Here is a 26788-nt window from a genome sequence, read left to right as displayed (position 1 = left end):
AAATACACGTTTCCCAAATCATCCTCACCACCACACAATGCATGTTGCGCCTACGCTGCTCGTTTCTGATTCAGAATCCAGAATCTGGACTGTTTGCAGTAGTTTGGTTCCTGAAGTCTATTCATCAAGCCAAACATTTATTTCTGAACTGCGAATGCAACTGTTACCAGGTGTTTTCAGGTGACTGAGGGGATACCTATCAGGAAAGGGTAAAAAAAAATCTGCAGTCATCAAGGGGTTTGAAGCAGACTCACCGCTTCTGTTCATGGAAAGACACTAGCAAAAAACCTCTCTAGCTACTTTAGTAGCTAGCAGTGTGGGTATTTCAGCACTAGCTTTTAGGAGCTCCCTTTCATTATAGTATATCTTTACTACTTTTCGGTATTGAGATTCTGAATCCAGGCAAACTACTCCATCATCTAGTACAACCTGACAGATTAGGCAAAATGAACTTTCTCAGCAACAAATGGTACCCTTTTCAGTGTTTAATATCCCTTTACAAAAATTCCCTGGAGACAGAGAAGCCAAAATATCTTTAATTTTAGACCAGGGGTATGCAAGGACATAAAAAAGAAGTTTTACTTACTAATAGCCCCTGTGTAGGTTGGCTGTGTAAGGTCTTTTGGCACCTTCCTGTAGATGTCAAACCTGAAAGAGGAAACGCAACAGCCATAAAACAAGTGGAACAATTCAACTCATTTCATGTCCCCACAGGGATGAATGAAGCTGACGTTTTTCCATCCAGCTTTCCAACAATTTTTTTTTCAGTTTGCTGAAGAGTATGAGAAGGAAAACCAAACCAAAACAAAAAATCTTTTTTTTTTTGTACAATTATGTAACTGCATTCCTTCTTGGATCCAGTTTCCAAAGCATTTTTGTCCACCTCCCTCCGCCTTGCTGTCATGGATCTGTGCAACCTGAACTGTGAGAGGTGCCAGGGAAGAAGTCATGTTGGACAAGTTTACAGACCACCGTAAAAGGGGAAGGATGCTCTACAAAGTCCTGAATAAAGACACCAGGCAAAACCACAGTGAGAGACAAACTACATTGTCCCTTATAGTCTGCATTGTGCAATAGCGAGAAAGTGACAATACCAAACTCAGAAATCAAGGTGTTGAGACAACAAATCTAGCCTTTGACACTGGATACACGAGAGGAATCAACCCAAGAAGTTTGCTACTCCCTCAGTAAAATCTAGTTTAATGTTAGACCATTGGTTTGATTCAGTCATATCTTTTAATATCCATAAGGCTCAGCTTTGCTATTTTAAGCTCTCCATGGTTAAACTTTCACTGCCCTTATGATGTTAGCTGTATTATTTCCTACAACCTTTCGTTCCTGCATGCCTAGCCGCAATGCAGCTCTGACATCAGTTTTTCCACCCCTCAATAAAAATTAATTAATGCATTAAAAACACACACACACCCTAAAGAAGGAAGTGACTGCTTCTCCCCCTTAAATAGAGTTTTTTTGGATATGCCACAAGTGGGTGAGATTTGATGCTTTTTCCAGCCCTAGAGAGGCATGAGAGAGATTGGCTTCCAAATTCCTGTTCTATATTGAAACACCCCCATGTTTACTCAGTAGTGCCAACTACACCAAATATTATACTGAGAGATTAAAAACTAGATCATCTTTCTTTTCTTCACTCATCATCTGTTGATATAACTTACAACTTGGGGGCACTCTGGGTGAACAAAACAGCATTTGCCTTGTGTAAGATAAGAAGGACACTGCTGCTGTGTTTCGTTCAGGAGTTGAAGCTGTAAGAAGGAAGGGTAAGAGAGGGAAGAAGAGTGGGTATAAAGGTAGTTCATCCCCTAGCTCAAGTCCTGAACATGATATGTAATCACTTAACCATTCCAATAACCCACTGCGATACACTTGACAGAGCACGCTGCACAGAATACGCACTGGAGCTCTGTGCTTTTTATGACTATCCACTGCCATCTCCTAAACAGATTAGCAATATTCCTGAACAAAACAGTCCATTTATGGCTCTCCAGCTTCCCTGGGAACATCTGGAAAGTACTGTTTACATTCTTTCCACATACACCAAAGCAACAGCAGCAGCAGATGGTAAAGCAACCCAAAGCAGCTGATGACATCACAGTGTCACAGGCAGAGGAAGTTGTCGATCGGTCCTGCTCACAGTCCATTAAAATGCTGAAAGCTGGCATCGTCTCACAAGAGTCAAAATAATAGATCAACAAGGCTAAAAAAGCTGAGAGAGAAGGAAAATGAGAGAGAGAGCAAGCACACGTATGAACACACAGGCACTGCTGAGCGTGAGTGAACAATAAGAAATAGAAAATAGCTCTGTGCTGGACTCAGTCAAAACAGCAGCATGTGGATACTATAAAAGGAAGTTTGTTCTTACAATGAGAAATATTTACTAGCTTTTAAAATGATGACCCATCACAGGATTAGGAAAAAAAAAAAAATCTAGCTTTTTAAATGCCTCAATGGAAAGTTGATGTCATGGTAAGGTTCTCTCCTCTCACACTGCCTCTTTAATGCCATAAGTAGCACCCAGACCCTAGAAACTAAGCTTTACATGGCGTAAGTAAGCTAGGATTAGGCAAAGACACTACCAAAAGCCATCAAAGGCTCCCAATCACATTTACTGCCTGGCTTTAAGTGCTTAAAAGGCAGCCCACCCCCTCTGTGCTATTCTGCTTGTCATCTCTTCTACCACGACGATACAATCCCTCTCCCTCCTACTACCATGACACACATCTAGAAAGGGCTTTAAGCATATCTCTGGATCTGATTTGACTGGAGTTTGGAGAACTCTTGGGTCTACACTTAAGAGGCTCAAGGCTCCCTGCAAGCACAGTAGAGCACATTTGCCACAGTTATCATGTGAGGGCCTTAAAGCACTTTAAGGATCATTTAATGTATGAGCACAGTGAGCATACCCAGCTCGCTAGGCAAAGAACAGCAAACAGTGTCCCAGCCTTGAACTTACCGTCCAAAGGCACATACGAAAAGAGTACAGAACAACCCAGAAGGACGCCATAAATCTTAATGGCTTTGTTTTGTAGAATTAACACATCTTCAGATAATGACAGGCACTAAGGAATAAAACAGAATCAGGAGTGGACAACATATAAAAAAGAGGCAATGGATGGTAGGGTGGGAGGAGGAAAGCTCAGTTGAGATCTCATGGATGAAGGCAGAAGTTTGAAGAACCCGACTCAGGCAGTAGAAAGGAAGGCGAGCAGGGAAAGTGTATTTAAGCTTGCAGAAGGATGCTGAAATGATGAACATAATTAACATTAGCAGCAAGAGAAAGGGAAGAGACAGGTTTGGAAAGAGAGAAACACTTCTGACTAGCTTTTGCTCACCGACATGCAATACCAATGTGTCCAAGAAATTACAAAACCAAAAGAAAAAGGACTGGGTACTTGCATGTATCCTGGGAGGACATTCATCTGGTTGGAAAATACCTGCTCAGGATTAGGAGGGTATACGCTTTGGTAAAGGACAAGTACTCTTTAGGGTACCAGCCATCTTCCCATGAAGTATTTGATACAGGCTGCAGCTTGAGAAAATACAATTTATTTAGTCTGCTCCAAGATGGCAAGAACGGTAGCTGGGTTTATGCATTCGCAGAAGAGCAAGTTGGAAGCCCAAAAGGATAGCACAACATCAGACTTTGAAGAGAATGAAGGAGATGCTGGCATGGCCATGATCAGGGCTACCGTGTTAACTCTGATTTAAATTCTGAGTTAAAAGAAGATAAAAGTAGCAGAGGGTTCAATGACAGCTTGAGAAGTATGTCTGAGAGACACCAGAAGTGATAAGATTCCAGGAGTAAATAGAAGACTAAACCCCAAAGGCGGCCTCATTAATTACGTACAGTTCTAATAAACACGTAAATCAAGAAAACTTCTCAAACAAACTAATGAAGTTGACACAAGTTGTTGTAACAGGAGACCCTCAGCCCCAAGAAATCAGAGATTTGTGAAAGCCATAGCTCCTAGCAGACCTAAGGGTTAAAAATCTCATTAACTTCTAGATTCCACTAGGAAATCCTCTCTCCTTTTCCCACTGGCTTCTTGGTCCAGGGGATCACTTACACCAGCCTAAGAAGAGAAAAGAATGAGAATTAGACACCACACATGATTTGTAATACATAAGGGAGGAGGCCACGAAGCTGTATGCATGGTGAAGGGGAACAGGTTTTACTTGCCCTCGGGTCAGATGTTCGTGCAAGCACCTACAGTAAAAATTCCAATAAGCCTCCAGGTCCCTGAGGCATTGGTCACTTGGAAGAGTATCTGCACCCTAGGAACAGAGAACCTTGTGCTGTATATATTGCAAAAGATCCCTTACAGATTTCTGACACTGTCACGTTCAAAGCAGTGGAAGATATTACTAACGCTGGAGGAAGACTAGATGTTCAGAAAGGTTCTGTCAGCCAGCTCATGACACAGCAAGACATACTGTACTGCATTCTGAATACCCACTTTGATAGTATTGCAAGTCATAGCCAAAACGACCACAAGACGCCAGGGTGTAGAGTTACAGCGTGTTCACTGCAGTAACTGTTACATGAACTCTCTCAACCTGCAGTACCGTGCAGCAGTTTATCCTGCATTCACACAGAGATACGTTAATTTAGACTTACAAAGCACACGCATTTACAGTTTCCACAGGATGATCAGCACATTATTTATATTTAGCTTTTGGCACTTTTGTTCCTTCACTCCAAAACCCAAGACTGACTTGTGAGTTGAAGCAATATCTTTGAGTCAATCAACCGACATAGTTGCACAATGGGAACAACAAGCTTTTTTGCTAGAAAAGCTCTTCCTCCAGGTCATACACATCCTTATAAAGGAAGGGCTGGACCTGGCAATATCAGAATGAAAGGCTAAAGATAGAATTAGGCTGTCATCAGTATAACAAAGGAATTTCCTGACACATCTAGTGTATCTATTGTCTTTTCTTTCAATGGAGAACATGGATGCAAACAAAGAAATAAAGAAAGGCTGTTTGGCAATGTCAGAGTTTTACAGGAACCAGCATTCCTAAATAACATGAGGGAACGCTACAATACTTTTTTCCTCAATCCAGTGCTGAAAGGACATAACCAAAGACTTTCTCGCCTCCCTGACAGAAATGCCAAAAAACCAGTCAAACAGCATTGTAAAGAGCAGCAGCAGCACAGGGTCATTCTTAAATAGGCTTAAACAGAGAATTCACAAACCTTAGCATGATGAAGAGAGGTCTGAGGCAGAACTCTGGCTGTCTGACAGACAGGCAGGCAATAGTCCTCTCAGAAATACAGAAATTACATGTCTGGTCTCACCTTATTGCAGTTGCACAAGTGGACAGTGAGGTAAAATTTCAGAGGGGTGCATCCCAGTTGAATTACGCAAAAGGATGGCACATTTCAAGCACCTGCAAGCATTAGAATGACTTCAAAAACTATATCTAGGCTAATATAGGCTGTTGCTATTCACTTCTTTCCTTCAGACAGAAGTATATGCTCTTCATGTTCACTTTTCAGGATCTCCTAGAGCCACAGAAGGCAAAGTGTATAATAAGCCAGAGGCAGATGCAGCAACGCTCATCTGAGTGGGATAGCCACAAAAAATCACGTCCAAGGCTGGCTAAGCAGAAGGTCAAACCCAATAGGACAAAGAATGTTGACATCAGCAGCCCTACGGATGATTCCCGATTCTCCTCTCAAATCTGTCTGATCGACAGCGCAAGATGGGTGACAGGAAGGGCAGATGTCTACCCAAACACTACATTTTTTTCTAGAGCAGATACCTCAACTGCCTGCCCCGAGAGCAGGGATGAGCTCACTCCCTCAGCAGGAGCTGCCATGGGCAGGGCTTCCTGCCAGGGCATGCTTTATACACACCTGAACAGTTTCAAGTCTGGATATGAAACATTTCAGGAAATGAAGTAATAAATACATAATTTCACTGAAGATTCCCAGGTCCCCAAACAGAAAAATCCTCTCTGATATCTCTGGAGTCGGAAAAGAGCTTCAATAAAATACTATAGTAACACCTCCATAAAGTGCTGTTAACTTTTTCATGAGCAAGAAGCAAAGAACCTTAGGAAATTAAAAAACAAAAAAATATTTGTACACAGACCTAACTAGACAGTGGATAAATATGAGTGTCTTGTAGCAAAGGCAAACTGCAGGATATAAAGGAGTTCAGCTCAGAGAAGGAAGAACATGATTTCCTCCTTTAGTTTACAGCATTGGTTGCAACCCTCAAGCATGCCCACCTATCCCTTGTACACGAATAGGGAGAAAACAAAGGGGCAATGCACTAGCCCTGTCACATAGGGCAGTCATGCAGAACACAGCTTATAAACCTCTCTATACTACTGACTCACTGCCTGGAGTCACTGCAAAGAGAAAGCAGATGCTTCAGCTCTGTCTGTGGAGCACTGAAACACCACTTCGATGCGAGGAGCAGCGGGATGCTTTCATGTACCCTTCTGCAAGGTCTGTTCTTCCTGATTTAACAAAGAGGCAAGCGAAAGACTAATTTGCAGCTTTTAGACTGTATTTTGGATTCCAATTAATCAAGCAGTCAAGCAAAAGTGCCCCATGTTCACATGGTCACAGAACAGAATTCAGGCACTGTAAGCCAGCAGCAGACTAATTTTCATCCCTTTCCACTCCTCAAATGACTGAGAAATTTAGCTTTAATGCGCAAGGACTAGGAAAAATGCTTTTGTTCTTCAGGCAGACTGTGGTTTTCCCCAGAAGAACGGAATATCGAAACAGTTTTTTTGAAGCATGCTGGCTCTATCGTAGGTACAGCTGCAGCATGTACTGAAAGGAGATGGACATAATAATTCATTACAGCAAATTAAATTTCTAATGTCAAAGATGATTAAAATAAAAAAAATCAGTATCATGTCTGACATTCCACCTTTATCAGGTCAGTAGTGGCGTAAATACATCATGTAATCTTATCTTAGCAGCAAGGGTCCACGGCTGTGATTCAGAAAGAAGAATGTGGGTGTTGAAACAATGTTTGATTCTCCACTCCCGTATTAACCAGCTTTCAGAAGTGGCATCTATTTTTCAGTAGATACCACATTTGGAGTTGAGATGGCTAATTCCTGGTGACATTACTCACTCTCAATAATGAGCACAGTGAACAACTACCTTAACTTTATTACACATCAGTAGCTTTGAGATCTGTTTGAAAAAAAGAGATGGCCTGGTGCAGCTGAACCAATTTGCTTCATTACCAAATAAATCTACTTGAAGTAACTTGCAAGAACAACACATTTAACAGCAGAAATGTAACTTCACTATTAAATTAACCAAATAACCAAAAATTTTACAGCAGATTTCACTAAACTAGACAAAGGGGGGATTACTGAGTACAGATACAATTAACTATAAAGATTATGTTGCTGCTACAATGAGAAATTTGAAGAACTGCGGAGCCAATGCTTGTATTCCAACATGCTGCGTGGTAGAGACCCAGTGCTGGACAAGTGCTCATTCCTTATAAGAAGGGAGTAACATTTCCATCACCTCTATCAGATGCCATAATGACTCTCAAATAAAAGAAAAACAGTGAGGGGGCGATGACCCAGAAGTTTCCAAGATACAGAGGAAAACCTGGATGAGAAAAGCCAACTGGTGAAGCCTCACAACATGAGCTGTCACAACGGGCTTTAGGGCCAGCAAAAACTCCATCTCCGATTGCTATCTTCTTGGTAAGAAAGCAATCTTTCTGCTCTGAGAAACAGAGGAGCTGCAGACTGAAAAGGAGTAAGGCGAGGCATCTATAACATACGTATACAGAGGGACAGGTTGGTTGTCTGAAGAAATGAAGAATAATACACCTTCCTCAGCTGAGATGGCTTCCTGGATCAACAAAAGCCCCTGGTGAAACATAATGTCAAGGTTAAATCATACCGCACAAAGGAGCGGAAGAAATAATAAACTCTGTCTTCAGCGGCAGTCAGCACTTCAGTGGGAAGCTGTGGGGCATTGATATGGAGTCTTATCACTCAATTTCTGTTGAAATTGCTTCTTTTCACACAGTACTTGCGTATCTGCAGTATAGGTTAATTCACTCCTCCTAGGAGCGCTGCTAAGTCAGAAAGCAGGAGCAAGTCTGTCTTTTCAGAACCTTTTCAAAACCATAACTGTGTCACACTAAAACCACTGACCCTTTCATATACCAGGAACACGAGCTCTAAACCTGGCATGCTCGCTAATGCTGATTTTGTTGACCAAGCTCTCTGGTCTACAAAGCAAAACAAGATCAGGTTGGCCTTTTAAGAACTATTTCAAGTGAAAATTTTTTCTTTGCCACTGCACAGGGGAATACAAGCCAGTTAAAGCATTTTCAAAACTTGTTTCCCCTTCTGTTTCTGCCCACGTGCTGGCAATGTCCTTATCCAGTTTAACAACAAGTAGCACAGCTCCTGTAAACTGGAGATATACTCAACTGCAATATTGCTGATGGTTTTCCCTATTTGTCAAGTCCTCCTTGCAAACCAAAGAAAAGTGAATCAGAGTATGGCTGCATGCCTCAAATATCAAGAATCCGAGAAGGTTTGATGTCAGTATTTCTCCACCCAGGCCAATTCCTGACTAACAAAGAGCTGGCCTGTTCCTTACGAAGTCCATTCATTACGTACCCACCAGAAAATGGAGTTACAATGTGGTAAAGAGAATTACTGCCATTACACATTGTACTTGCCACATTCAAGATACACAACACCACAGAGGTATCCACGCAGATTACACACATTAACTCTTAAGAAACTCATTGTTTTGAAAAAATAGGTGCTTTTTGTTAAAAGATGTTAATTATACTGAGGGGATGATGGTGTTCAGATGGATAGAAAAAAAACTTCAGCTCCACAGTGCGTTTCTAATAACGTATATTCATTCAAAACAACCACCACAAACTGCTTTTGATGAAAACTACATACACCATGGAAAGTACACAGAGTACGGTAGCTGTCAAACATAACCTTGGATAGTCAAGCCTATGGAGGTATCCATTTCATCTTCCCTTGGAGTCACCTTGAGGCAGCTCTGTCTGATAACAGGTTAGAAAACATACAGCGTCTTCTCTTCTTTGAGAGCATCTACCTTTTAGACATTCTGAATAAATTCATTCTTAAGCCACATCCTTCTGAATTATACCAGACTCTTTACTTAATGTAGACATCAGTGAATTCAGCCAACTATTTCTGTTCAGCTGCCACTGAAGAGACAAAGCATCCTTAACTTTGAGAAGGATTAATTTTCCCTGGAAACAAGGACATAACCTTGGGGTTTGTCACTTTACACACTTATATTCTTCCTCTTACCGTTTCCTACCTGCCTCCTCAAACGTTACTGTTTTATTGCTGTATTACAAACACACGATTCAGACATCAGAGAAGGCTGGTTCAGTCATCTTTGCTTGGTTTCCCACAGGGGCTGTAGGTCTGATGCAGAGACAGACAATCAGCTCTTCCCACAAGATATGTATAGCTGTGTCTATTTTCAAGTTTGTCATTTCACGACAGAAGAGGTGCACTAGCAGTTCAGGAAACCAAGTGGGGTGTGAAGTGAGGAGAGGAAAATGAACAACATCAATCCCACTTCAGGAAATACATTGGAGTGCACACAAAATGAGCTGGAACGATGGCTCTGAAGAGCTCTCAACTGGTCCGCAGTATGGGCTACTGCACAACTTCCTTTCCTCATATTATCGCTGCTACCACCTGTGGAAGAAGCATGCCTAGAGACAGCAGAGGAGTCCAGCAGAAGGGAAAATAAAGAAAAAACAGAAAAAGAGGTCCCATTGGATATCTTTTGTGTGAATCCAAGGAACCAAAAGGAAGCAATGGAGTGACTGTGGTTAGAGCAAGATTGTTCAGGCTGGAGACTAATGGCAGAAGGGAAACACCCTTTCTTTAGCAGCCAGTGATATTTCTAGAGAAACCCTCCCATCAAAGGCATGCTGGTTTGTGTCAAGGAGTATGTACATCTTTGTCATCTGCTGACTGCTCAGGCAAAGATAAATCCACCATCCAACCAAAGCTTAAAAATCAGAAGTACAAGTGCATAAGAAAAAAATCTGCCTGCACAACAGCTCAAGGTACTTGCAGGGTCCATATTCTCCAATGTCTTAGACGTTTCACGAAGAAATTCTGCAGAATAACTGGCTTGCAGAGAGCACCCACTGAAACATGTAGTAAACCGGCACTCCCTGTCTGCCTCTCCATTCTCCACAACACAAAAATGAAGTAAAACAGATTCTCAAGCTGTAGCTACTAGACTGAGAAGGGAAGAAATCACTGCTCCAGCACTTTGTATCTCCATGCTTCTTTAACTTAAAAAAAAATTAAATTACAAGATGCTACAAAACCAAAGAGAAACTAGGACAAAATACTCCACTACTACTCTAAGAACAAAAGATATCTAACCAGAAAATCAAATCACTTACCTAAGAGCTTAGAGGGGGAAAAAAAAAAAAAGAAGCTGTTTAACAGGCAGCAGCTGTTCCTCTGTTTCCTTGGGTCACTGCGCTCAAATAATGACTTTGGGACAATTCATCCCTGCTTTATCAACAAAGCTGCCTTAACAGTGTTTGAGCGCAGGGCAGTGGGAGCAGGCCAGCATCACCAACTGGACAGCACAAGCCACCAGGCACTCAGCTGAGGTAGCCACTGTGGTGGCTTTTAACCTCTTCAGAAGCCATTTAACTCTAAATAAAAACAAGCTTACACATACCCTTCACTCCATCAAGTGCAGGCAGGTACCTCTAACACAAGGCATACCTTTCTAGCTTTGTTACTTCCTACGAAGCACAGACATCCACAGTAAGATCTTTAAAAGAAGAACTGCTACTTTTGAATAATGGATAAATCTAATCTCAGTTAATTTTCAGTGTGACTGCTCAAGCTGAGGGAAATGTAAAGGCAGAACAAACAGCGCAGCTGAGTCAAGTTTGCACACAGAGCACTCCTTTGATTAACAAAAGACCATCTACTTTAAAAATAAAAATAAAATCCCAAGCATGTGTTTAAGTTGTTGGGAGGACTTTTATTCAGTTTTTTAAACCATACCTAGAACTACTGTGACCAAGACGAGAGAGAAAGAGATTAACCTCTTTACTTGTTAAATTGATTTTATTCAACTGTCTAACAGCAGGCTGACTCCTACGGGATGCAGAGATGGCCTGAAAGACAAGTTACCTCATTCCCTGTGCCTAATGATAAAGAAGGTGGCCCTGGAGAACAGCTAATATCTGGGGCAACAATGGCAACGGAACAAGTAGGGCAAGACGCCCCTCTGCCTGGTGACCCTGAGACGGGATGGACATAAGACTCCCCTGGGAGAGAAGAGAGGAAATGAGATGACAGCTGGACAGGTGACACAGGAGACTCCTCTACAATTTTGTGGGCTGGATTATGTACTGCAAATGCTTGAAAGCTGCTACAAAAAAAAGAAGTCAGACCTGGTCTGACTAGCAATTTGGAACAAGTCCCTTAACTAGGAAAGCATGGACTTGAGAGAAGATGCAACCTCTGAGTAAGAGAGTAACCTCAGAGTGCAAGAGAGTGTCTTTCTCTCAGCGACACTTGGGAAAAGTATTAAAATCAAACAACAGAGTAGAAATTCTGTCAGAACGAATTATCTTGGGTTATTTTATTTTGGTTTTAATTGGGGAAACATCAAGAACAGCATGTCTTTTTCAGTAAAACCTCTCTTACTTTAATCTAAAAAAGCAGTGAGTTCCAACTCCCTATGCCTCTTCAACTTCTTATGGTCCTTGCTGTAACCGTTCTGACAAAAATCTGGAATTTCATTCCACAGATGTACCAAACAAAGAAGAATTTGTATACAACAGTAAACTCATTCTAAAACAGTCCAAAGGAAGTAGAGATGCCTTATTCTAATGCCCTCCTCTATACATATATAGGAATCACTACTTCTTCTATTTTTATAGAGAAATATTAGTTCAAGATTTCATTCTGAAATCCTTTCTTTAGATCATGTTGCTTTTCTTCCCAGACACAGGCAAATGCATGCTCTGACAATTCTACAAGAACATTTAGCTCCTGCACCATCCAGCACAGATATAAAGTAGTAACTCTGCTTCCAACAACACAGGTGAAATCTAGCCCCCTGTTTTATAGAGGGAAAATAACAGCAGGAATTCAGCAGCATGGAAAGAAAATAGGAACTACTGACTCTGAGAGCTTCATTTCACGATTGTTAATTCTTTGTTTAAACAAAATTTCTATGTTTCCTGTCTGACAGCAGATGAGAACATAATGTTCAGAGAGCTGCTCAGGCCAGCTCCTGCGACAGCCACACTGTGATCCCGCAACGGGATGCAGCACTAGGAACCAACAGACATGAATTCTGTTCTGCTCTGAGCACTGACTCACTGACTGCATAAATTCTGTTCCAGTCAATTGAATCTTTCTTCTTCAGCTTCTTCATTTTGCAGAGTGGCACCTGGTGAGATCTGCCCACTTTTCATCAAGCACATTGAAATCTACAGATGGAAAAACTCTGCAAAACGTGAAGTATTACTGTTCAAAGTTCTAACTTCTTTGAAGGTCTGTACAAGGAAAGCTCCAGGAAGATAAGCTTATGAAAACAAACTGGATGCGCACAGCAAGAGCTAAGCCTTGGTTCAGTAACAGGGCTGTGCCTAGAGTGCATGTTTATGAAAAATCTTGATAGGGAACGGTTTTGTGAATTGAGACACAAACTTCAAAGCATATGGAAAGTAAAATAAGTGATCCTGTTAATCCAAGTCTTACATGGAAAACAAACACTGAATATACAGCTACCAAAGCTTGGCACTGAATATGAGTTCAATGCAAATAAAGATTCAAAGCAGGACTAATAAGCCGATACTTGTAAATACCAAGCAGTTATTAACACATTTTATAATATTAACACCTGCGTAACAGCAGATAATATACAAATATCATTAAGTAATCAGCTAGTCCTCATTTGCACACAATAGGGTATTAACACATACTGCAGAAGCCGAGTTTGAATGGACACACTCTTAAGGCTTCAAAATGACATTGGAAACTGTTCAATCCTGAACTACTTTAAGCAAGCTCTGATATGCAAAGAATGTGACAAGGAGGCGGAGAGGCTAGTGTGGTTTTAAACCAGTTTGTCTATACCACAAACGGGTGAAGACAGCAATTCTCAAATTCTGTATGACTGACTTTTCACTCCCAACATCACATTAGCTTTCAAGGCACTATCCTCCAAATATATATTTTTTTACCTGCTGACGTGCCACATTTTTAAGCCCAGGAGTGAAATGCAGGAATAGGTTTCCTTGCCAGCCAGCTCCTCCCTCTTAATTCTAGTTCCAAGAACATAATGAAACTAACAGAGGAAGTTTCTGAAATGAGGAGGAGTACTGAGAACAAGAAAACAAGGTTAGCGAGGAGGACTGTCAGTAATTATATAATGCAGCCTTTAGGCAACTGGACATCTAGGGAAAGGGGCCGAGAGAACACTGGAGGCATCAGCCTCTGTGGCATTATGTCATCTGGTCTGCTAGTTACTTATTAGGCACAGGATTTGTATAGGGGGGAAAAAAGAAAACACAACAAACCCATTTATTTCTAGGACAAAAGACTATGAATCTTCACAGCATTTGCAGAAAGAGGGCACAAAAAAATGAATAGATTCTGCTCCCATTCAAACTGATTTCTTTCCAAGGAGCTAGCCCCGTTTTCTCTTTCTGCCAGCCTCCCCCTCCACTGTGCTGTCCTGCATAGCACCTTTCTGTCAACCATGTTCTAAATTCCGTGCTCTTATTCTTTCAGTAAGTTTTTCTATATTGCCCAGGAATACACAGCAATTGCTACTGCTGAAATACGCCAAAAGTGCAAACTATTTTACGTGGCACTGAAGTATGAAAAGAGGAAGCGGCACTACACTTCTTTTTCAAATCAAAATGTTAGGCTCAAACATATTTCAAAGTAATTAGGAGAAGGAAACTATTTATAATCTCAGATACTCAATGGTGGAGTCTTGCCAGAAAGCATTTTATTTCCTTTTAGGCAGTGAAGAGGTGTCAAAATGAAGGATAGAAGAGAAATGTATTTTTAATAAAGTGAGCAAACTATATTCTTCTTCATCAAAAAAGGAGAAATGTGTCATGAAGAAAAAATGTTCAAGTAAGGGGACTGGCATTTAAAGGGATCCGGCCCTTTGCTGGACTGTAAGCAAAAGTGATAGTACTTCTGAGCGCTAGTGCTGTGTTCTGGAGATCAGAAAGAGAGAACAGAAACATATGGCTGCACCCCAAGCTAAGAAAATAGTTCAGATACTTGAATGTTGTAAGCAAACTGTAACCCTTCCTGTCCCAGAGACTTCATCCTCCCTAAGATCAGAGATTCTGGCTCTTGCAGCTCTCCAGCACATTCCAGTCCCTTCCACCACAGCGCTCCCGGAGACACGTCCTCCAGCACTGTCCCTCATCCAGTCCCTCCCTGTGAGCTTCCTAGTCTTGAGCAGCTCTCCCTTTCCCAATCTGAGACCCGTTCCCTGGGATGCATCAAAAAAAGTGTTGAGGGAAGTGATTCTGCCCCTCTATTCCTCTCTTGTGAGGCCTCATTTGGAGTACTGTGTCCAGGTTTGGAATCCTCAACATAAGAAGGAGATGGAGTTGTTGGAATGGGTCCAGAGGAGGCTACAAGGATGAGCAGAGGGCTGGAGCACCTCCCGTACAAGGACGGGCTGAGAGAGTTGGGATTGTTCAGCCTGGAGAAGAGAAGGCTCAGAGGAGATTTTATAGCGACCTCCCAGTACCTGAAGGGGCTACAGGAAAGCTGGAGGGGGGCTATTCACAAAGGCTTGTGGGGATAGGACAAGGGAGGATGGGTATAAACTGGAGAGGGGAAGGTTTAGACTAGACATTAGGAAGAATTTCTTCACTGTGAGAGTGATGAGACACAGGTTGCCCAGGGAAGCTGTGGATCCCCTATCCCTGGAGGTGTTCGAGGCCAGGCTGCATGGGGCCTTGGGCAGCCTGATTTAGTGGGACGTCCCTGCCTGTGGCAGGGGGGTTGGAACTGGATGATCTTTAAGTTCCCTTCTAAATCTAACTACTCTATGATTCTATCTGCCAGTTTCGGGTTCCTCTACCTCCTGCCATATTCCCCCCAGCTCCATCCCACTGCCCAGAGCTGCTGGTTCCCAGTCTTGGCAGCATTACTGGACTCAGCAGCCAGCTCCTCAGCTCTCTCTGCAGACGCAAAGTCCCGACCTCCAGCAGACACATAACAAAATTCAAACCTGGACTCTGATTTCCAAGAAATCACCTACACCCAACCTAGAGCTAAAACAAGGACACAGCTATGGAAAAAAAAGAGCTGTACTGCAGTCTTTCCCATAGCTTCTAGGAATCACAACACATTAAGACTCCTGCTGCCTTGTACTCCTGAACACCTTGAAACAAGATCTGCTGAGATTAATTTAGCATCAGAACAGTGTAAATTCTATTTGTGGATGCTGCTTTCTGAAAGGTTTGTCACAGCTGCACTAGGATAGCACATAAATCAGATCCGTACAAAAAAGCATGAACAAATATAACGCCCAGGGAAGGGGGAAAAAAAAAAAAAAAAAAAAGAGAGATGTCTGAAGAAAATAGTTCCACCTTCCTAAGGCTTCCCTCAAAAGCACACAGGCCAGTCCATACCCTACTGCACGACTGAGATTTCTCCACATTAATAAGAGAAACTCCTAGGTGCCTGCTAGGTTCACCACCTCATGCTGGACCAGGCCAAGAAAACCACTCCAAGTCAAAACTCAGCCTCTACTCTGCTAAGTGAGTGAGAGAAGTAAGGCCCCTTTGAAACAAACCAGCAACTGAAGCTCACAAAGGGATCACTACTTGCCTGAAACCGAAAAGTTACAAATAGCAGACCATGAAGCTCACTGCTGTACACACACCACCAAGTGTTCCTTTTCCTCCTAAACTATATAGGACAAAATTAATTCTTAATACACAAGATTTAGGAGCAAAAATGTACGCTTCCCAGAGCGCCCAGCAGGGGTTCAAACACACTGTAGTTTTGCAGTAAACCTGCAGTGACCAGTTCAGGTTCTCCTATTTATATTCCATTCTAAGAGATGAGAATTTCTCCAACTCAGTCCTATTTTTCAATTGCATATAACTGTATCACACATAACCAAGTACTGTTCAAATGTATCATCTGGCTTCCACGTGAACTTCCTGGTTGTGACTCAGTTTCCCAGAAAAATCCATGTTGATGCTACCCCACTGCAAAAAGGTGACCGATACAGACACAATGCAGAGCCTCAACTTGTAGCTGGGGACCAGGTTTACCAGCACTTATCAGTCCAGCTATAACCTGCTATAATGCAGCAGTCAGATTCAGATTTCAGTTCAGTTCAGCTTGATCTACAGTGATGTGGAATCCGAGTGAGGCTCCAAAAATTCACCTTTCTCAGAAAACAGTCATATTTGCACTACTGGTTGCACTGGTGTTTTAGCAGGCTCTCCAATTTTGTTTCATTCACAGCACACAGTGGTCTACAGAAATGGACAGAAAAAGCCTGAGGATATGACTATTAAATAAATACTGAGCAACCATGACTGCCTGTAATCCTGCTAGCACTAACACATGCCTGTCTATATTAACAGAGCATTTTGAAGGCCCTTCTAGTAAAGGCCAATCTTTCTGGCTTCTCTGGATTAAACTAGATACATATTATTTGGAAACATCCTTAAAAATGAAACAAACAAACAAAAAGCACACATCCAAACACACAGAATTCAAATGCTCCTTTCTAACTGGAGCCTTTAGAGTCCCACTAAAATACTCAAACATTTCAGCACAAGGAAGATTTTGCAGATTGTGGCAACGCTGTGGTTAATTTTTTGGCAGAACAAGTTTTCCACTTTGGAGACAGCTGCCTCCATACAGGAATACCTAGACAACAATTCAGGGTTTGTGCTTGGATAGAAAACAAAAACCCCAGATGATTCCACTATTTCTTATTTCATACCAAGACTACTCATTTCTCACCACCTCCACCATGAATTACATGCCTAAAAAATACACATGCACGCTTCAAAATACAAGCTTAACAACTTCCACAGCTTCTCAATCCACACTGGTCGTGTTGCTTCAACTCTTGTTTACAGTGTGATTTAGTCATTTTCAGAGCAGTGAACTATGATGGCATGAAGAAAGCATCTGTGTCATCAATGAGTGAACAAAGGAGAACAGTTAAAGTTCAGAAGGAACAATACAAAACTTTCCTACAAAGCCAAACCTTAATATTTCTGTACTTACTCAGGAAAAGTTTTCTACTCCAACTACATTTTAAGAGCAATAACGTATTAAGGAAGAAATACGTTCACTATGTATAATCAGTTATTTGTGGCAGAAACATCAACAGACTCTCTCTGTACAACTCTGCTCGCCTATCTGACTGCTGTGACTGCAGAATAATTTCTCAGGTGCCCTCAAAGGGCTATTGTTGAAACAAAGTTAGTCATGGTACTGCCTGGCACTGAAATCAACTTTGGTAATTACGTAAGGTGGCAGCAATACCACTTGGAAGGCATGTTTACCAGCAACATTGCACAATGCAAAGTGGAACATGCTTGCCAGACGCGGCTGCAGTTTGAGATGGAAATATGCTTGCAGAGTTACCAGGCACTCTGAGGAGGTCAGTGATCACTCAGTAGGTAGAGAGAAAAAGCGTAGGTCCCTGCAAGAGGTAAAGAGGCAACTATCTAACCAACACAGAACAACGTTGCAGCCACCAGTGACAAATGTAGATGTCAATTTAGGACGCAAGGGCTGCCAGCTCCATCACTTAAGTGATTTAAATTTCTGAACAAAATCATTGTACAAATGGCATCATCTATGGCTGTGGAAGTGAGCATAATCATGCACAGCTCAGTACAGGGCACAACCAAACTTTTATGATATGCCATTGCTACACATAAAGTAGTAGGCACAACTTATCCACTCAGGAGAAGCCACACCAGCCAACCTTAGCCATTCATTCTTCTCTCTTGTCCTCCCTACAGTGGGTCAGCCAGGAACATACCTACCTGCTGCTATCACCACCGTGTACCTTCTATAGGAGAGGCACCATGAGCTCATTTGTAAAGTAAGTTCAGTGAGTAATTTTGCCACATGAACTAGTGTGTGTTAATGCAGCTAGTTAAACAACGCCCGGGGAGAGAGCAAGCATGGGGATGGAGTACGGAGCACCACGATCCGATGAGAAACACAAAGCTGGTTCAGACTTCACAAACAGATTCCAAATTAAAGCTCCTGAGCAAATGTGTACGTTACCACTGACATTTGATATTTATTAGGCAGTGCTAAAACAACACACAATCACCATTTCTGCTTAATGTTTAAACAGAGGCCAAACAACTTCCGTACAAGTTGAAGTGAGATTTCAGGGGTTACAGAAAGATTTTTCAGTCATGCCCCTCACAAACCAGTTGAAAGATAAATGGTAGGATTATGAAAGAGAGCTTTGTTCCTTCTTTTCTTAAGGCTGAAGACTAAAATAAACCTATTTTCCTTAGGCTCACAAGTGAATGAGAAATTGTTGTCCAAGGGGTTGCTTAGTTCCGAAAAGATTTTTCTCCTTAAGACTCCAAACAGCCTAAGATGTACCAGTTTGCCCTCACTAATCTGGTGAGGAATTGAAGGTAGACAAATAGACCTCTCTGATGCTGCTGAAGCAGTCTGTATCACCAGCTTTGCAACTATGCCAGGTCAGATGTCTTGAGCATCAGTTTTGTGTATTGTGTATCACAACTCTTAGATCTAAATTAAAACCAAACATACCACCTCTCCTATAAGAAACAAGGTTGGTTAAGACTGGTTGACTTAAAAAACACATATGGAGACCAAAGCAAAGACTTGCCTGTGTCCCGAAACAGTAAAAATATTGTTTGTATCTGAATCACACACATAAAAAGTATAATTCATCACAGAAGTGCCAAAGAACAGCTGACTGGGGGGGGGGCATGCACTGTGCAGATAGAATAAGAGCCTTTGCTGCAAAGAACTTCCACTCTAAATCAGCATTTAAATCTAAATCTCTTCTAAGCCTGGCTCTTTTCCCATGACCTCCAAAATCCAGGTACAATATAATATTACTTCATTCAAGTTATCAAGCCGATAAAAAAAAACAACAAAAACACCAAACCGACCAACCAACCAAAAAACCTACTGAAAACACCATGATGATTAAATGTGGGAAATGTATTCTGAATTTCTCAGTCAAATATAAAAACAAGGATTCACAGGTGTCTGCCACTCTATGCCAAAAACATGACCAGGGCACAAAAGAGAACTGCCCAGAATTAGAACAAAAACTTGATTTCAGAGTGGTCTATTTTAGTTTTTCTCAGTTTAACCAGTTAAACCTACCAAAATAATTCAGGAGTTTCAGTATCTGTGACAAAGCCCTCAGTAACTCTTTCATGCAAACAGACACCAAGAAAAGCCAACAGAATCACAAGAACTTGCAGCAACATTTCTCTCTACCATGTCCACGTCCACTGCAGGCAGTCACTTCATTTTTACTTCTGTAATTCTCAACACCAGAGCAGTCTGAAGTCCAGCACTGGCATTCACTGCTGAAGCTAAGCCTCCCTGCTAACTGCATCACCCAACATGTAAGAAACCTTCTCGCCCACAATCACCACTCAAGATGACCCAGGCTTACAGTTTAATCTAATTATGATTTTAATCATCCACAGATGCTGCAAATACACAGGTGACACCAGGTCTTAGAGGCTCAAGGAGGAAAAACTCAGCTCCAGCAATATACCTCAAAATCCTCAGTCAAAGAGGTATGAAGCTGCTTTGTTGACACAAGCTGTAACACACCAGGAGGAGAAGCAATAAGGTAAAATCTGTCTCTGTCTTGCAGCCAAAGAGGTTTTAAAAAATCAGAAAGAACCAGGCCTTCCGCAAATACAAACTGACTTAGTAGTTCTGGGGGAAGGCTGGTGCCTCGTGACATGGACTGAACAGACCTGTACTGAAGGCTCCAATCCGGAAGCTGAAACTTTGGTTCCTTACCAACATCACAGCAGGACTGCAGAGATTAATGTGAAGGAAATGCTTTGAAAAATGAAAAGTATTAAGTACTCAGGATTATTAAAATCCTAAAGATACTTGGGACAGAATAATTACTATTCACTTGAAATTACTTTACTGTGAAAAGATTCTTTTATTTATAAATTAAATTAATTTTATAGTTAGCAAAGTGAGCCATTGATAAGCCAAGAAAACAAGAGTCCTACAGAAAAAAAAAAAGTACAATACAAAAAAGTACAAGTAACAAAAGAAGCTATTTCCATATCTGATACCAACCAACATGCCTCAGATTCTGACCCATGGAGACAACTTTCAAGAAACATGTTCAAGCACTTTGGGTCCTTCAGTCTGACCAAATAGGAACACATTACGTCTGGGAAATAGGAAAGAGATTCAGTCACATGGATGGAAATGCTTTCTTTAACTTTGCGTTGGTGAAAAATAGAGATTGTTTGGTCATGGGCCATTTTCATTATTTGCCATTTGTGTTTCTGTCTTCTCCAGATGGGGCCACTTGTTTCTTCTGGAGCTATTTTTTGTGGAAACAGAGCTCAAGTCTCAAACTGCTAGTTGGTCTACTTTGTCCCTCTGTACAACTGATGTGAACTGTCAGTGTCCTGTCACTCTAAAACATCAAAAATAGAAGATCTAAGTGAGGGGAGGACACAACAAAAAAAGAACTTTCCTTCCCAAACGCTCTAGCAGAGCAGTAAAGGACAGCAATTTCTTCAGGTGCATTAGCAACACAGACCTGCAAAATCTGTGGCACCCAGAACACAATGCCTTTCAACCTGGAACTTCTGAATCTTGGACTCTAGAAGATATGTAGGGGCAATTTTAAAAGTTTCTTAATAACCAACCATCTAACCATGCACAGGCATAATACTCTCTTTAAGTGTTTGCTAAAGACAGGGTGCCTAACAGGACCTACCAAAAAGAATGTCCAATTGAAATCTCTGTAATACATGATGAAAACCATCACCCCTTCATTCAGAGACCTACTACAATCGGTAACTTTATTTCTCAAAGAGAACTGTATCATATGTTCTATACTTGTCAGGAAGTAACTGTATGCTTTTTTTAATGTATGCATCATTCTTTACCTACGACAGTAAAATTTTCCAACCTCAGCAGATTTTGTTCCACTGACTGCACAATGAACAAATGAACAAAAACCACAACAGCTAAAAACAGTCTCTAACCTTTGCAAAAATTTTGGTCCTGAACTCTGTTCATGTTTCCTAAAACAGGAAAGTGGTTTTTGCGTGTGACAATAGTGTCTCTGTACTTTTCAATATAAAGTTCTTGCTGTCATTGGCAGTCTTCTAAAAACTAATTTTTGCAGAAAAGCAGAACTTCAGTAAGCTTACATCATTGAGAAGGTGCTTTGAAGCATCTATTTCTAACCCTTCAACCTGAATGACAAAGACAGTATTTGCAATTGTGAATCTTTAAAATGCAGATCTGAACTGACGCCTCTGTTTTTTGTAACTCACTAAAACAAACTATGCAAACTCAGCCTTTACTTAATGCCTTTACTTCCATCCCGAGTGAAGCACTAGTGCTGTCTCTTAAGATGATTTATCTTGGTGAGCTACTATTTCCACGTGCACGTTCTGAGATCCAAAAAAAAAACATTTTCAAAGATATCTGAAATAACACTTATCTGCTATTATAAAGTGACAGACACAACCTGGAATCCCTTATTGTTCATGTATTGCACAAGTCTGAAAATAGACGGCAATGGGATTTGCAGCTAGATGAATGTCTCCAAAGCTGAGAAGAAATTTTCTACCAAGTTTTACAGAAAAGCAGACATGGGGCTCTGGGCCCCGAATCCCACATGATCCAGCAGATGCTGTTTCCAGCTTCAGCAAGTTTTCATTCAGAAGCAACTGCCTCCACGTTCAACAGTGCCCCATGGATCACATACAAGATCCTGTTAGCCTGTATAAATGAGAGGCCCAATTTAGAATTACAGCAAAAATACAATGCACAGCTTTTGTTTGGGAGAACTAAAAAAACTGCAATATCACCATTCATCTATCATCTCAAAGGGGTGCAAATGTACGGTTCACGATGCTCCTACATGAGAAGGAGCACCAACTGTGCCTCTCAATTCCCCAAAAGGTGTGAATTCTTTATTGCAATACTAATGCTCCTGTAAAACCTATGTGAGAAAAGGTATCTGTGTGTCTTCCTCAGAGCACCTACGAATTTGGAAAGTTAAAAATCTTTGCTGGAATGGCTCAAAAAGGAAACAAATCTGCAGTTACTATTTCAGCTCTATTCGAGTCAAAGAGGCCTCTTTCGTTTGTGCTTTGGTACCGGCGATGCACTGCTATGGCACACAGGATGCAGAAGCCCCGCAACAAGCCCAAATCCCATGGCTCACACCTGCTCCAAATGCCAAGGTGGAGCTGCCAGCCTGGTTTCCCAGCCATCAGAGCCAGGGCAAGTGGTTTCACTCATGTGTAGCCTCACTGTAGAGAGGGACCTCCTGGAGATGCAGTGGGACCTGGGGGGCTGTGGGAAGAGAAGGAACCCGGCACCTTCCCCACCGCAGGGCCTGTGCAGCCCCCGGTGCCCTCACTCCCACTGCTCACCCCTCCTGTCAGACTCCTCACCCCTCCTTTTTGATTTGCACGACAGCAGTTTTGTACAACAGCCGCTCACTGGGCAAAGACTCTCAGCTTCCCATGTCCCTTTGCTGCCCAGACCTACTTCTTCCACTCACGCATCCATCCATCCATCCCTCCCTCCCTCCCTCCCTCCCTCCCTCCCTCCCTCTGTCCATCCTTCCATCCATCCCTTCGTCCCTCCCACCATTCATTCCTCCATCCACCTATCCTTCCTTCCCTCCCTCTCTCTCCAGATATCCTTCCATCCCTCCCTCCATTCCTCCTTCAACCCATCCATTTATCCTTCCTTTCTTCCTTCCATCCATCCATCAATCCATCCTTCCCTCCATCCATCCTTCCACCCACCCCTCCATCCATCTTCCCATCCATCCCTCCTTCCATCCACCCATCCATTCCTCCATCCACCTATCTTTCCATCCACCCCTCGATCTATCCATCCACCGAACCCTTCATCCCTCCTTGCATCCCTCCCTCCTCCCCTCCATTCACCCTTCCATCCATCTTCTCTCCATCCCCCGTCCCTCTCCCGCCCCCCCCCCCCCCTCCGCCCCCCCCCAGCGGGGCTCGGCCCAGGCGGTGCCGGTCTCACCTCCGGAGGTCAAAGGGCATGTTGGTGGCGGGCGCGGGGCGCGCTGGCCCCGCCGCCCCCGGCTCTGGGCTCGCCGCGCTGCTCGGCCAGGAAGTGGGCGCCGCGAGCCGCGCTTCCGCCGCCGGGTCAGGGCAGCACCGCCCGCCCCGCGCCCGCCACCAACCCGGCCCTGCGGGGTCCCCGCTGCCCGCGACACCCCGGGCCCTGCAGGGTCCCCGCTGCCCGTGGCACCTCTGGCTCTCACCCTCTCGGTGCCCGCGACGCCCCCATCTCCACAGGGTCCTGAGTGCCCCTGACACCCCCAACTCCAACCCTCTCGGTGCCTGTGACGCCCCCAGTCCGCAGGGCCCTCACTGCCTGTGACACCCCTGGCTCTGCAGGGTCCCCACTGCCCGTGACAGCCCCGGCTCTGACCCTCTCAGTGCCTGTCACACCCCTTCTTCACAGGGTCCCCCGTGCCTGTGACACCCCCAGCCGCAGGATCCCCCGTGTCTGTGACACCCCCGGCTCCGCAGGGTTCCCTGGTACAGGGTGGGGGATGATGTGAATGGCTATAAACTGGAGAGGGGCAGGTTTAGACTAAATATAAGGAAGAATTTCTTCACCATGAGGGTGGTGAGGCACTGGCACAGGCTGCCCAGGGAAGCTGTGGCTGCCCCATCCCTGGAGGCATTCAGGGCCAGGTTGGATGGGGCCTTGGGCAGCCTGAGCCAGTGGGATGCCCCTGCCCATGGTAGGGGGTTGGAATTGGATGATGTTTAAGGTCCCTTCCAACCCAAACTGTTCTATGATTCTATGCCCGTGACACCCATGGCTCTGCAGGGTCCCTTGGTGCCTGTGACACCCCCAGCTCTGACCCTCTTGGTGCCCGCGGCACCGCAAGGTTCCTCTCAGCACCTGCCCAAGCCCTGGCAGCCCCCGCTGCCTCACAGCCACAGGGCTCCAGGGCTTCCCAGAGGTGACCCCGCTTGGCAGAGCAGGCTTTCTGTCCACAGTTGCTGCCTGCTCCTCTGCAGACTCGGGCTGGTGCAGGCTGGAGTGTGGTGGCTCACGCATGTGTGGTGGTTCAGGCTTTGGCTGCCATCCCTTGCGTTCTCAATATCACTCACAGCTCAGGTTTGTGTCTGCATCATCATCTTTTCTCTTTTTGGAGACAGAGTCAGGTCACAGTGGAAAACAGATGAAAATCTCATGCTTCCAAGTGCCCATAGAGGAAGGAGGAGCACCCCCGCACCATGCACCCTCACTGGCAGAGGATGAACTCCTCCGGTGCCAGCATGGCTCTTCTGCTTGCTCTTGAAAACCTTTTCTACAATTTTATTGAAGGCCGAGGAGTTAAAGTAAGAAAAAGCTCTCCATTCTTTAGGTGAGGCATTTCCCCAGCCTTGCCTTTGCCTGGAGTACTGGTGCTTTTGTCTGAATGCATCCCTGCTGGGTTTAATGCAGCCCACGTGACTAGTCCCACTCTGCTCTATCCACCACCCCGAGCCCTTCCCTTAATAGCATCAATCAAGGACTTTTTGCTGCAGGAAAACTGTGACTGCTGCTGTATTAAGGAGTGAAGTGGTATCACTCACATAAGGTGCGTATTAGATTACAGTGCAGGTACAAAACACAACTACTCTGCCTTTCAAGTCTAAAAGCAGGGCAAAAGAAGAGGGAAATGACAGCAGTCTAAATATTCTGTATGCAACATACTGCTTTTCTAATTGATTTCCAGTTTTCTTCCTCTTCCTCTTCCTCCTGCTGTCATCATCTCCATACTTAGAGATTCACATCTGTCTATTTTTTCCTTTCACCTAGAAACGAGGCCCATACCTGGATTAAAAAAGAAATTCAAATTGAAAGAAGCAGAGAAAAATACTGAAGAGTCAGAGCTGTTAATCGATGCCATAGTCTTTCAAAGCAAGAGATAATAATGCATCCTGGGAATATTCAAAACTGAACTGGAGGAATCCTGGGATGAGGTAACACAGCGCAATCCCTCAGAAGCCCCCAGGGAATAGATAAAAATACCTAATTGGTTTTTTTTGATCTCAGACATCTAAATTATCCAACCGCATTGTGCAAGCATATTCAGCACATTGCTAACTGATCAGCCACGAAATCCTGCTGCACTTTGCATTGTGCTCCAAAATTGAACTACCCACTGAAATTAATGAGACAATTCTCATCTCTCATGAGGTCAAACCAATTATATAGGCATAGCCAGCGGGTACTCTCTGTGGTGGAAAAAAACAAAACAAAAGAGTGCCTATCAAGTTAGAGTTACGCAACCAGGTGCTTGTCTAGGCTCCTGGCAGGGCCCCGATATCATTAGCTGTTATTAACTGTCTTGTGCAAAGGCATCAACTCTCTCAGGAGCCAAGAGAGTGCTGAAGTGATTACAAAAGCACTTCTTTGCACAGCAGACAAATTTTGAGGTGGCCTTGAAGAGTTGTTCCTTTTGCAGGCTCAAGGCTCAAGAGCACAACACAGTAAGTGCTCACGCCATAGAGATTTTATTTGCAACTAAAAGGTCAAGCTCTAAAGAAAATAATGGGCTCAGAGCAGTGCCAGAACTGCTCTCCAACTGAGTCCAGCTCACTTACATCCTTGCCAAGGGAAGAAGAAGTTAATGCCCTGAGATAAGACCCTCGTCACAATATTGTTTAATTACATAAGGCTTCTAGTGAGCCTGAGATAAGAACAGGAATTTGTCCGCAGTCCAGCTGGGTGCGGCTGCTTAGATCATGTTGTGTATTAGAAGGGGAACTAAAAGCATGGGTTTATTGGAGCTGATTGTCATATATTAGAACTGGAATGATTAAACTGATACTGACAACTGTTTTACAAGTTCGTGCTCTTTTCATTTCTTTTTTCAATAAACTAACATTTTTCTGACAAGAGTAGCCCTGAAACAATCTTTTCTCTTTGAATTGCATTAGGAACATTAATTGAGCCAAACTACTACTCTGAAATCAGTAAGTATTTTCAGAACTCTTTCATCAATAAAGAAACTGAAGCAAAGGGATGAATTGACCTAAAACTAGAGAATAAGATCAGCTTCAGCTCTAGAAATAGCAAACAAATGTCCTCATTCCTAATTTTGTGTTCATAATTCTTCTTACAAAAAAGAATATTCCCTCACTCTGGTTCACTTTCTAGTAAATAAATCAGATCATGGATGATGACTTTATCTGGATTCCTAACTAATGCCTCACAGCAAGAGAATTGTTACCTCCTTCCCATAAAAAAAGGTGGCTGAAACTGTTTTATTTGAATTATCATCCTGGATATTTATTCCATGAATTTGCTCATGCAGGTAACATGTTTTGCTTCCAAAATTCCCTAGATATTCCTCATTTCTAGATGATATGCTATTCTTTAGTTTTAATTTCATGTTTGTAGAGTTTATATTAATCCTTGATCATTTTAATTATCTCTATTTTGTAATCTCAAAATTTTA

At 42.9% G+C, this 26788-nt stretch overlaps 1 protein-coding gene across 2 annotated transcripts in view; it reads right to left on the bottom strand.

Moving 5' to 3' along the window:
* ERGIC1 (endoplasmic reticulum-golgi intermediate compartment 1) overlaps positions 1–23613 on the bottom strand; it is a 61430-nt gene extending 37817 nt beyond the window's left edge. Inside the window, exons 1-2 of one of the 2 annotated variants that reach the window (XM_054079505.1) lie at positions 23341–23613; positions 587–648 (exon numbers count right to left, since the gene is read on the bottom strand). In XM_054079505.1, coding sequence (XP_053935480.1) covers positions 587–648; positions 23341–23360 — 82 coding nt within the window. In that variant the 5' untranslated portion in view covers positions 23361–23613. Of the gene's footprint in view, positions 1–586; positions 649–22506; positions 22569–23340 lie in introns of those variants that run through there. The other variant, XM_054079504.1, reaches the window with a different exon arrangement.
* Between the last annotated feature and the right edge of the window lie 3175 nt (positions 23614–26788).

Source organism: Cuculus canorus, chromosome 14, assembly GCF_017976375.1.
Source record: "Cuculus canorus isolate bCucCan1 chromosome 14, bCucCan1.pri, whole genome shotgun sequence".
NCBI lineage: Eukaryota > Metazoa > Chordata > Aves > Cuculiformes > Cuculidae > Cuculus > Cuculus canorus.
Note: the sequence above shows the minus strand (reverse complement) of the source record. Positions and strands in the feature narration are given on the sequence as shown.